Below are 13186 nucleotides of genomic sequence, written 5' to 3' on the forward strand. Positions count from 1 at the left end.
CCACAATAAAGCCAGGTCATAGATATTCTAAATACCCGGATTTGGCTACTGCATTGTGCACATGTACAGAAACACCTCACTATTCTCAATGGATGTGTACAGACATGTCAAAAACATATTGGGACCTGGGGATGTGATTCAGAGTTGTTAAGAGTGCTTGCTTGCTTGTGCAACCCTGGTTTCAATTGTTAACACTCACATAAACAGTGTGGTGATATACAGCAGTAACCCCAGCAGGGGGCTCCCAAGTTCCAGGTCATCTTTCATTGCATGGCAAGTTTGGGAAGTTCCACCTTGGGAAGGATACAGTAGACACTGTCTCTAAAGCATGAAAAAACAGGTAATTTTGAATAAGAAGAATGTTCTCTTGGAGAGTCTATACTTATTTTAATTCCTGTCTCAAGACATTGAACATATTTTCACTTACGTTCAGAATGGATATTCAGAGAATATCTTGTGTGTCATCCTTCACATTAGATACACACTCATACAGTACCTACCTGATGTCCGCCAGCCCAGGCTCTAGAAAGTTCCATGTATGTATAATAGGTGTGAGGATTCACATCACAGCACACACTCCAGAAACAATGTATCAGAGGGATGCTTACTAATCATTTTGGACTTTATAGTCATCTACTATATGCTGGCAAAGATCTGCTTAGCTTCCCTGTCAATTAAAATCCTGGGAGAAATACTCCAACTCAAGTCCACTTTGCCTATAAAATATTTCAACTTTTATTTAAAACAAAACACAACTTGCAAACCTTGTGAGACATGGCAGGAAGCAGTCCCCGCCAGGGGCATCATTTATTTACATCAAGTTTTTAACACTGTTAGCAGTTCACAGTCAGACAACAGAGTGAGAAAATTAAATTAGAAAAACAATTGAAAATATATTACAATAACAATTAAGAACAAATACTTGACAACAGTGGTAGTGTGACCCATGACTGACATGTTTTAGTAAAATTCCATATGGTCTCACTGGGCACTGTGTCCCCTCAGCAATGTACACAATGCCCACCGTGGGCGTCACCCTCTGTGTACTACCTATGCCTGCAGTGCAACCTTTGGTATAAACATTAGAGTTTTAAAAGAGTCTGAATTAGCAAGTTTTAGGACAAAGTTCTATCAATCACCACAAAATGTTCAAATTTACTTTTATCAAGCAAACACAAAGTCAGCTCCACTGATAGTCATTACAGAGTCAGACTGAAAGGAGAAGTAGTGCAGAGTCTACAAAGGAGTTTGTGTGTGCAGTGTACTCACCAGCCACTGCCTCTGCCCTCAGAAAGAGGTGATGAGGAGCTGCAGGGAGCACCTCACCTTCCCTTGGCTTCTGAATCCTCATTTTCCTGAAAGTAATTTCTCAAGGTCTCAGCAAACGCTTCTCATGATGGAGTTCAAGTGGCACAGTGGAAACTGGCCACAAAGATCAAGAACGCACGTTCGCATGGCCCTGACCACCAGCATTCTTGTTGTTCACAACACAGCATGGGTCTTAAGAATACCAAAGATAATGTGGGAACTAGTGGCCCTAGAGCACTGCAGCCCCTGCAGTGTCCTGATTCAACAAGAGACACATCACTTTATATCTGCTGAAAATTAGGAACTTAGGTATGTGAAATTTTTAATGAAGTCCCACTGGTCCTAAATTGTATGGTCGCTAAAAACAAAACGCTAAAATGCTATTCAGGAACTCAGAAACAAACCTAAGCAAGCAGGCTCCACCCACAGAACTCTCCATATTTCCTATCACTACCTTGCTAGCATTTGACAATGTCTCCTCTCCATTTCTTAAAGGGTTAGGGCCCGTGCTCTCGAAACAGTTAACTCAAGATGCTACGCTCCAAGGAAAGTGGACATACTTTATCCTTAGATGATGCCAGCTTTGCAGATTCACTAGTGTGCCTCTCTCCTGTCCTCTCTGGCTAACAGGGTTCTGCTACTGTGTTACTGTTTATCAGCACCAGGGAAATAAAGAATATTATTATCTAGGACGGTAAACAGTCTCAGATTGATAGGTGTATATGGAGCAAAGAAGTATGTGAGGCAGATGCTGGTTCAGAAGGGCCTCCTTCCCTCAGCCTATCACATAGGATGGAGAAAGGTGCAGCAGCAATCTGCCAGTGTGCGGAGAGGAGGTGGATGGGGAATCTGAACCAACAGTTATGCACACTAGCCCAGCAAGTAAGTATTTCTCCTAGCAATACTCAGTAACTCACCTTTGATGGCACAACTCTCTGAGGATGACTTCTGTTAGCTTCTAATCAAGATAAACTGCTCAGACCTCATCCAGGGTCCTCTGGAGGCACCCAGGGAGCTAGTCCAAAAGGAGAGTTATCATCACACAGTCAAGATGGAACACAAACATATGGCAATGGAGCAAGGTGAGCTGAATCAGCCGCCTCAGCAGCAGGATCAAGGGCGGCAGCTGAAGTTGTGATCAGCACAGGTAACAGGAACCACTACTCTAAGCACTCCTGACCCCTTAAGCTGGAAAACTAGAACTCTATGCACAAGACTTAGGAATAGACCAAATTTTAGGACCATCCCAAGGTCTTCCCTCTCTGCCTCAGAGGCAATGGCAGAATGGGAGCCACAGGAACCTTTAGGCTGCCTCAGCTAGTCTGTGCATAAGTTCCCTTGGAACTGCCTTGCTCTAGGCTCCTGCACACCCACCAAATCCAAACAGAAACAGGCATTTTTAAAGAACTAGGCTACCAGCTTACAAAGCTAAAGCAGCTGACAAGAAACACAGAAAGTACTGGCCATAGCAGATGCTGAGGGCATAAAAAGATGTATCCCAGATTCAGATGAAGCAAGTTTATACATGCAAGGGTGATGGCACCGATCGCTGAGAACAGAAGTAAAGATGACTCTGCCCTCCCCCGAAGATACAGCCTAATGAAAAGGGTATCACTAGCATCACTAGCAAAGGTAGAGAAAAGGGGGGGGGGGCGGAACAAAGTACAGCTCTATGTAAGTTACCTCCACATGATTTACTTGAGTATATGATACTCTAATAGGTGATTTAAGCTCAGCTACCTTTTTTTTTTTTTTTTTTTTTTTAAGGAGAGATGATAAATGTCAATGGCATTTATAACTGGTAGAAAATTCTAACATTTTTCCAAGTACATCAGTCTTCTACCCCCAACATCCTGCTCCCCCCAAGACATTAATTTTAAAAAGGAAGTGTCAACATGAACAAGAAATGAGCCTGCTCCTACCACAGCAAGGCCACCAAGAGCTGAGCATGTAGTAGATGACTGCTCACGAGAAAGAGGGCCTGGAAGAGCTACTGGCTCCAAGGGGAGTAATCCATTCCTCTTTGAGTCTCACTATAGCCCAGGCTGGTCTAGAACCCAGGTTCTCTCATCCTAGCCTCTTTACTGCTGGATTACATGCCATCATTTGACTACTTCCTAAAGAAGAGAATTAAACCAAACACTTGACCCCCAATTTTCTGAATGAAATTGCTCAGCTCTGAACTATCAGCAAACACAGGCTGTGTCTTCACATGCTCATTTAGCAGTTTTGTCTGTACGTCTGTAACAACTAAAGGGGTGGGTGGGTCTCTAGATGCAGGTCCAGGTCAGCTCATCCTCTTCAGACATCCATAACTCAGCTTCTCAGGTGCTTCCAGGTTCACTACTACACGCATTAAACTGACAGTCAACAACACATTTCTTTCTGAACAAAAAACATGTAGGACTAGGTGTTTTTTTTTTTTTTTTTTTTCAATCTTCTTTTGTTTTTAAACAACTCAAGCTGGTATTCTTCAACTACAAAGTGCAGATCTCTGAGTGTGTCTGAGGTCAAGAAGAGCAGTGCTGAACAGTTCTCTTCAGAGCGGAGCTCTACTAAAGGCTTATCCAGCTACACTGCCATTACCCATATATCTTAAGCCCTTCCTGGCCAGGGCCTGCCAGAACCTGTGCTTTAGAAGTGTGCAGCACCATATATACTGATTGTCTAGCTGAGCATCTCACAAGGCAAGCAGGTTGTGGAGAGATGCCAAAATGTCAGACTCCTGAATTCTAGCCTCAGCTCTGCCATTAACTGCTCCAAGGTATGGACTAGTGACAGCTGTCCTTTCCTGTCCCCTCTCTGTACACAGAGTTCTCAGACAGTGGTGTGAGTGTCTGAACCCTGGAGAAGACCTTTGGGAGGCACACTAGTCTCTCATCCCACTGGGATTCCAGCAAAGTGGGGCTAATTCATCAGTTTTCCTTTAAAAACCTCTAGAGGATTTTTTTGTGTTCCCAGTTAGGAGTTAATACTAGCAGTTAACATCCATGGAGTGGTCACTGCACCAGGCACCTGAGCTATATCCTATAAATATTACCTCATACCATTAGTAATGCTGTGCCCCTAGGCTTAAACCCACTGTCTTCGTTAACAGGAAATTATTTTACCAGCCAATTTTCAACTAAGGAGGACTTTAAGTAGGATTTAAGCAGGAACATTTATAAATGAAACTTTAAAACAAGGCCGGAAACTAGCCTCCAATCCACAATCCTTCTTTTAAGGTCATCATGAAAATGACCAAATCAGTTTCTTACATGCCAGATCAGTTTGGTGTACCATGTTCAATCTAGTCCAACAACGCATCTTATACAAAAGGCCTCTCTGAACATCACAATGGGAGTCATCTGAAAATGTGAGATGTAACTGTACCCAAAGCTTAAAAAAAGCCCCCTGTAAGGCATAATCCGGACATATTCAATACAAAACACTGCATTTAAAGGGGAAAGTCAACTGAAATCGCAAGACTTGTGATGTATAGAAAAGGAATCAAGCCAGGGCCACGCAAAGATATGCATAGGTCCAATGGCTTCAGGGGTTGCCAGACACCATCAACAAGGGCCTTTTCTCTTGCCACCTGCTTTATTTTTGTTTCCAAAAGCAGTTTTCTCTGCTTTAGATTCAAACTTTTTAACCTGCTCTTTTTTCTTCCTTTTTCTCAGCTGGTCCCTTACAGGTAGATACAAGATAAACCTAAATAATTCTTCTACAGCAAGTTGACAGTGCCTCTGTGGCCTGAGGCCTCAATCCCTGAAAAGTATACAGTTCATGCATCGTGTGGAGAGAGTGTGCTACACACTTAATACTATTCATGACAGTGTTAAGAAAAGTCATTTCAACTCATGGATTAAGTGATAACCCGCTGCGAGCAGGGCAGATGCTTGAGGGAGGCATGGCCTTGACTCAGCACCTCAGAACAAGAAAAGCAGACAGCCAAGAGACTCAGTAGTGTTTCTCCAAGCCTGTTTTCAGAACTCTGAGGGGAAAACCAACAACAAACAAAAGCAAGACCCAAACCCAAAACAACAATCATCCCTTAGGACATGGCACTACAGCAGGGATATAGTTAAAGCAGCATTAATAATGCCCTGTGTTTTCAGTTCCTCCTCTCCACATGTTCAATGCTAACTGCTAGAATAAGTTCAAGTTTATGGGTGCATCCAATGTGGAGAACAGTGGCAAACAAGGTGGGGGACTTTTCAGTGAGTACAGAGGCATTAACCTGAAGCCTAGCTGTCAGGCTGCAGCTGTGGAAACACACTAACACTGCAGGGCTGGCTGTCTCCTTTATCCCAAGCCTCCTCTTACCCTGAGCTTTCTCTGGAGCAGCAGTGACAGGCATCCAAATTTCCTTTTCCTAACTGAAAACTAAATTTCTTCCTTGGTCAAGGATGCCAAATACAACTTGAAATAGTTTCCCCTTAGGATTCTGTAAGCACAGCAGTTCAAAAGTTTTTTATTTATGATTCAGCAAAGAGAATGAAAAGCGACCCAACATTAACGTAACAACATTAAGAGCCTCCCAGAGAGGCTCTCGGAGTGGTATATTAGTCTGCAAAATACTCTTGAGAATGTGGGCTATGGCCTTCAATTAATAGACCAGAAGACGGGCATCAACTTGACAGCGGATCAGTGAGTCGGGAAGAAAACTCTGCTTGGTGATCAATTCCCATCTTCCTACGTTCCTTTGGAAGAATAATCACTGTATTTTGTATTGGTTCTCTTTGAAGAATGAAAAGGGTGTTCACAAAGTTAAAAACAACATCAGTAACTGGAATTAGACCCAACCCCAAACCGTCAGTGATACGTGACTGCTGCTGTTTTTTCCATGCTATTCTAGCAGCGCCCATGGCTGTAATGAAGGAAAGGAAATGCCCATTTTTCAAGGGCAAAATGGATTCTCAGGTTAAATCCTCAGGTTTCTGGGCCTAATTGGTGCTCCCTGAAAATAACCTACTCCTATTACGTACTCTTAAAATAGAGATGAAAGGAGAAAATAAATAAAGTATATTCCCAACACAAACTCCAAGTGCAACAAGGGGTTGGGGATGAAATGTGAGCAAAGAAAAAGAACATGGAAAATATGTGGAGGCAAGCCCTCAGTGAAAATGGCTTCTCCTACATCCACCCAGATGGGTTTAAGGTATAAAGAAGGGGAAAGGTATAAGCAGCCACATGGGCTGAACAAGCTCCCCAGTCTTGGGTCCCTAGGTCTGCCACAGTTTCAAAAAGGTACTGTATCTGCTTGGTATTTTAATTAACTAAAGAAAACGTATAGCTGCTCAATGTCAGTGTTCAGGGGCATAGAAGGGCTTTCCTATGAGAACCTGTAGTGAGCATTATTTTCAACATCAATGCTGGGTAATGCCCGGAATGAAGGAAGACAAGACTGCCCAGCAAAGGACAGAGAACTAAGACCACACCCTATGCCCATGGCTTACAGACAGCTACCAACAAGCAGCAGGTGGATACTGGCCCACTAGCAAGAAACATGCTAGAAGAGTGAGGGAAGTGGCTGCTCATCAGCAGGAGAGTTTGGAGGTGTCCACCTGGCTGAGCTTACCCTGCATTCTGTACTTTCTGCACCAACACACCCATGGTAAACAGGACAAAGCAGAAGGAAAGGGCCATGTTTCTCAGTTGAGTACTCTAGCAATCTAATTTGCAGTTCTTGTCATAACAGCAATGACCTCAGAAGCAAGACCAATAGCCACTTCCACTACCCTTGAATAAAACATCTGCTATGTCCCTCACTTTGCTTTCTCCTATTCCCTGGATCTGCAGGGTAAACAGAAATGTGATAACCCCTAGGACCTGCCAGGTCAAGGCCTGTTTCATGGTACAGCACAACCGAGAGCAGCCCAATGGAGGCCACAGGCCATTTCAGATAGAGGGGGCCGCACGTTTTTATGACGTATACATGATGCTCACTTATTTCCCAGTGCAGTTTCCAACTCTGTCCACACTGCCCTGCTCCACCAAACAGACTTTTTATCTACTTATGTGATTTCCTTTTTTCTGTTTTGAGATGAACCTGTAAACGTGAGAACTCAGGGATCTGAGGTACTTCACATAAACACTCAAGTATCAGTCTTTCACTTTTTGAGAACGAGAACACAGGAAAACGAGTCCCTTTCCCTCTCCCCTCAGAATGTGTGCATTTCCCCCACTAGGCTGACAATGGCTACCTCTGCACCACATCACTAATTTCCTGTACACATGACAATAAGTTATTAAGGACAGGGTTTGTCCCAGGCACACCAGCAGCTGTGGAAGACACCTGCAGCTCCTGTAAGCTAAGTTCCAGTTTGCTCACAGCCTCTCGGAAGGCAAATTTGTTTCGAGTCTGAGGGATGCAGTCCACATACCCTGAGCAGTAGTCCAGCAGCTGGTGCCCAGTGTCTACCAGTTGGCTATTGGGCACAGGTTCCGTGATTGCATTGGATAGTAGGTCGGCACACTCCAGCAGAGCCTCTTTGCTGATTTTGTCAGCTGAGATTTTCTCAGCTGCCTGTTTGGTTTTTCTTAGGGCCACCTTAGTACCTGCCGTGCCATTGGCCATCTTGGCTGGCGAGATGGAAGATGTGGGCAAAGGCACTTGAGGTGGAGGCATCACTGGCCTCCCAGGTTTCCCACTACTGGGCACTGGCCCTGGAGCTGCCTTTTTTCCTCCCTCCTGGGTTTCTGGAGTGTGCGGTCCTGCAGGTGGGGCAGTCGGCTCTTCCTCGGGGTCTGAGCATGTGGACGGATGCTGCAGTAGTCTCATCACTGGTGGTGGGGGTGGGGCACACTTTGGTTTTACCCGTCGGGGTCTGTCCTTGTCTCCAGAGGATGTGACCTGATGCTCAGATAAGAGCTTGAATTTGTTCCCCTGAGAGTCTGTGCCAATGAGCTGCACATCAGCTGGAGTGTGTTTCAGAGTGGGGGAGATAAGGACTGGCACTTTGTGGTTGTGAGTGGTTGGGAGGACAGCTCCAGCCTTGGCTGGAGAAGACCAGCCTGGCTGCTCTCCATCCTCTGGGACTCCAGCGACTGCAAGTCGCGTCCCACCATTCCTTTCCTTGCCTTTGGGGGCAGCTGCCACTCCAGCCACCCCTACCCCTGGAGTGTCACTCTCTGTGATGGCTGGATCAGGGGCTCTCAGGGGAAGAGCCGTGGCTCCTCTGGGCAATAGTTTGGCTTTTGGTCTCTCCCTGGCTGGAGCAGCACCTTCCTCAGATTTTTTTGGAAGCATGTCATTAGCCCTGTCCACATTCTCTTCTGGTTGAGAAGAGGTGGACACTGTCCTTTCCAGCTGGAGTTTGGACCTCTGGCAGTTCCTGGGAAGGGTCATTGCCATCCTATCCTGCTCTGGAAGCCCTGAGGACATGGAAGATGTAGAGTTTGACCTTGGAAAAGGCTTGGAAGTGTCATCACTGGCTGTCGGTTTACCTGCTCGCAAGCCCAGTGTCTTTTTGATTAAGCGAGGTGTAAAGAAGCCTGTGATACCAGACCACCCACCCCCAGCAGTGCCACTGCCCCCACCCCCACCACTGTCATCATCACCACAGAGGTTCCTCTGTGCAAAGCTCCCCCCATAGCACTTGGCTGGCACCAGATTCGACTCTTGCTGGCTGGGAGTGAAAGAGAACCCATCAGCATGCTGTAGAGAAGCAACAGGTGAGAAGTTACCCGTGAGTTCATACTTCTTGTGGGGCTGATTCTCCATTTCTCGAAAGGAGCTGCTGCGCTTAGGGGGCATGGGGGCGTTTCTCTTTTTCATGAAGGAGCTGAAGAAGCCTCCCTTCCTATCTCTGGTGAAGCACGTCTCTTTGGCATCTTCTAAGAGGCTGCTGGGTGACTTATCTCTTTGCTTTCGAGGCAGAGCTGGGGACCCACTGGAGGCCTGTGTGCTTCTAATGAACCCTGCTGAGAAATGGCCAATCAGTAACAGAAAAGACAAGAGGTGAGCCAGTTACTGTGAGTAAATTAGAAAGTTCGATCTGTATTAAATGTCAGATGTTGGCACCAGTCAGGAAATTCACAAGTAAACTACTGATTCAGTGACTAGTGTTCCAACTGTGATATGTACATTATTAGTGACACCAGCTGGCTTGTTCTATATTCATTCCTTCTCTAGAATACAAGTGTATGCCATCACCCAGTAGCTACCTGGGAGCCAGGGACTAAAAAACAGAGCTGGTAGCACACTGTATGGAGCTGGATAGGACTGCCCACATTGGCAATGCAGGCCCAAGGCCAAGCAGCGCCATGGGCCCTGGTTCTTAAAGGGCACCTTTCTGCTCTGACCCCTCTTACCTGGTGCGGAGCTGGAGGCCAGGCTCTCGGAGGCATCAAGGCCCCCATCTAGGTTCTCTTTGTTCTCCCCCTGCTTCTTCAGGGTCCTCGTCTTGGAAGGAAGTAGCGGTAATCGAGGCAGGTATGGAACCACAGATGAGGAGGAAGCAGTTCTCCCAAGCTCCTCAGCTACCTCTATAAGAAAGACAAAATCTGGTTAAAAAAAAGAATCTTAAGACAGACACCAAGGCATATAATTGAAGAAAATAAACGGAGAGCTGAGTACTGAAGTTCACAAGTGCGACTGGGTACGGAGTCTGCGCTATAGTCCCAGCTGCTCAGAGGCTGAGGCTGGGGAACTCCCTTCAGCTCAGAAATAGGAGACCAGCCTTGGTAAAATGTCATCTTGAAAGTAGCAAAAATAAATTATACAAAGCATAAAAATAAAATCGGCATATAAAGTCTTATTTGTCAATTCACACATGGGTGCCAGAGGCTGATGCCAAGTGTCTTTCCCGACTGCTCTCCACCTTACCTTTTAAGAACCTTTCACCAGTCTAGAGTTCAGTTTCAGCCAGACTGGCTGGCCAGCGAGCAGAGAGCTATTTCCATCTCCCACAGGTCCATGCTGCCATGCTTAGCTCCGCACATGGGTGCTGGGGATCTGGGCTCATGGGGCCTCTGACCAGAGTGCCAGACACTTCACTAACCGAACTACTTTCCAGCTCCACATACACTCTTATGGACAACTTCTGCTCACGGTTATTCTCACAGACTTACATGTTATTGCATGTGGCAGGATCTCTTTCTTACTGCCATGAAGTATTCTGATGTGTGAGACTACCAAAATTTATTTGTCCTCCTACCGCTGTTTATGTAAGATGTTTCCAGTTTGAGCTACTACAAATATGTAGCTAGGAACAACCTGATACTTGTTCCATGACTCATGAACTTCTGTGTACATCTAATTGATACAAATGGTTAGGTCATGGGATGCACACTGATCTTCATCGGGCTCTGACCAATATAACCACCATAACATGTGGCACACACATTACTAGTGTATAAATGCTCTGATTACTTGACAAGCTTATCAAAACTGGAGGCTGTTACTCCACAGTGCATGTAACTTTACTTCTGCTCATTCTGGTAGGCATGTCATGGGACTCTCGTGGTTTAATCTGTACTTCCTGTTGGCCAGTGATGTTGCTCATGGCTTCCTGTGCTCACTGGGCATTTGGACAAGCTAAGTATTGTTCACGTGCTGAATAAAAGGGACTCATGTCTATAGAGATTTCTATTTTAGGGAAGCAGTTTTCACTAAGGAGGAGAGTAATATAAATTTATTCCATTTCATTCAAGTGGGGAAAAAAATCAGTGTTCTCTACCTCCCCCCACATCACATACACACATACATACACATAAACACACATAAATAAATGTAATTAACTCATCAAGTGGTAACAGATTTATACAATGTAACTGATTGTTTCACTTCTGTTTAGAATAAAGAGTAAAGTGTATTCTTGCTTCAGTAAAAGCCACAAAGCTCATGACTGAGTCAAATCAGCCAGGGTCACCAATCGAATGAGTGTTGTTTTCAGAATCAGGTTTTGATTTTGTTTTCTTTTCTTTTTGAATTTAGAGGTTTGCTTTAATTTTGGTACTTGGGCATGAACCTGAGGTCTCCTGAGTGTTAGATAAGCCCTCCAACACCTGAGTGACATCCCAGCTCAATGTCAGGTTTTGTTTCTGTTGTAGTTGGTTAGTTGGTGGAGAAGGGGAACAAACTGAGGGAAAGATGAATATACTTTTACATAAATGTCAATATTGTACTTCCATTTCCCCATCTTATCTTGTGATAAATCATCACAGGAAGACAAAACTCAACTCTCTTGATTTCTTCTTCTAACATTTTAAAACTTGAAATTAAAAGACCAATTCTACTTAATTAAGAAGGGAAAGAAAATATGTAAAAAAAACAAAAACAAACCAAAAAAAAAAAAAAAAAAAAACCCTTTAGAACTGTATCACAGCATCTAATAGGCAGATAAAACCAAGAATTCTGTATTCTTAGCTCTCCAAGAACCACAAAAAGGCAGATGATTAACTTTAATAGTCTCATGTGAGCTCTTCCTGACTCACTGAGGGCTGAGATGACTGGTATGCCTCCAGAATCTGCTCATTGTTTGACTTCTGCAGGTATCTCTACAACACTACATACAAGAGCAAGCACCTTCCTGCGTGTGCCCACAGACTTGCTGTGTTCACATACCCATTTCTTGAGTAAAGACAGGTCTATCTCTATTGATATCTAAAGATATAAGTATTCAGATATGTGTATAATTAAGAGTTTGTTGGATGCTTAAGTTGTTCCTACTTTTTTTCAGTATTATAAGCTAAACTCAGACCTCACATCTATCTACATAAATCTAATACTCTTTATATTTTTAGAAGTAAAATTTTATGATTCTGCATGTATGTGTGTGTGTGTGTGTGTGTGTGTCTTGCCTTAGATGCAGTTTAGAGTTAGGACATATATTTTTAAAAGATTTACTTTAAATTATGTGTATATGTGTGTTTCTAAGTGTGAGTATACATGAGTGCAGGTGCCCACAGAGGCCAGAAGAGGGCACTGAAACCTTTAGACTAAAATTTTCAATGTTCCTAAAACTGTGACTCTTTAATATAGCTCCTCATATTGTGGTGACCTCCAACCAAAAAATATTTCATTGCTACTTCTTTCTTAAACTGTAACGTGGCTACTGTTATGCACTAGAATTTAAACATCTGATGTTCAACCCCTGTGAAAGGGTTACTTGACCCTCAAAGGACTGTGACCCACAGGCTGAGACATGCTGCTCTAGAGCCAGAGCCACAGGCATTTGTCAGTTGCCCAGATGGATGCTGGGAACTGAATGCTGTCTGACCCTCTGAAAGTACTGAGCCATCTCTCCGCTGTCTAGAATATTTTCCCACTTATTTTTAAATCTTCTTTGTATCGTGTTCTTTAAGAACTATTCAAATTATTGATTTTCTTTGTAGAGACTAAGTAAATTTCAAATCAAAATGTAACTTCAGTATGAAATGTGACATAGGCAAACTCAGAACTAAAAAGGCAAAAAAGCAGTATTGTGAGAATAAAAAAAGGCCAAAAGTTAATTCAGCGTCAGCAACTGCCGGAGCTTTCTATATCTGAAATTACAGTCATTCATCACCCTGCACCTGAGCACTAGTCGTCAACCCTCTGCCCCAATACTCACCTTCAGAGATGCTGGAGTCATGGAACATGGTTTCAAAAGCTTGATGGGTTTCAGCAAAAGAAGGCCTGTCAGCGGGGCTCCACTTCCAGCCTGCAGCAGAAGAGAACGTACAGCTTCCTCGAGGGACTCATCCCCACAGGTATCCCAAGCAACGGGCACATGTGCATGGCATGTACCTAGCAGGCTTACAGCATGTACATCAAGTGTGGGATGAGTGGCCACCTCTCAGCTCCAGCCTTGGAAGGTGTGAGTGCCTACTCTTAGTGCTGGTCCAATTTACCCTTGGTTCCCATTCCTACTATTACAAAATGAGGAAAAAACAGAGAGAAGGTTTAGAA

At 44.2% G+C, this 13186-nt stretch overlaps 1 protein-coding gene across 6 annotated transcripts in view; it reads right to left on the reverse strand.

The window, feature by feature from the left end:
* Window positions 1-771: 771 nt before the first annotated feature.
* The window catches only part of ABL2 (ABL proto-oncogene 2, non-receptor tyrosine kinase), a gene marked incomplete at its 5' end in the record, with an annotated part of 83295 nt that continues 70880 nt past the window's right edge, over window positions 772-13186 (reverse strand). For 2 of the 6 annotated variants that reach the window (XM_080930737.1, XM_080930735.1), the window contains 4 exons: window positions 772-8667; window positions 8980-9213; window positions 9607-9780; window positions 12849-12938. In XM_080930737.1, the coding sequence (XP_080786863.1) occupies window positions 7493-8667; window positions 8980-9213; window positions 9607-9780; window positions 12849-12938 (1673 nt within the window). In that variant the 3' untranslated portion in view covers window positions 772-7492. Of the gene's footprint in view, window positions 9217-9606; window positions 9781-12848; window positions 12939-13186 lie in introns of all 6 variants that reach the window. The other 4 variants (XM_080930734.1, XM_080930732.1, XM_080930736.1 and 1 more) reach the window with 3 other exon arrangements.

This window comes from Micromys minutus (assembly GCF_963924665.1).
Source record: "Micromys minutus genome assembly, chromosome: 1".
Classification (NCBI taxonomy): domain Eukaryota; kingdom Metazoa; phylum Chordata; class Mammalia; order Rodentia; family Muridae; genus Micromys; species Micromys minutus.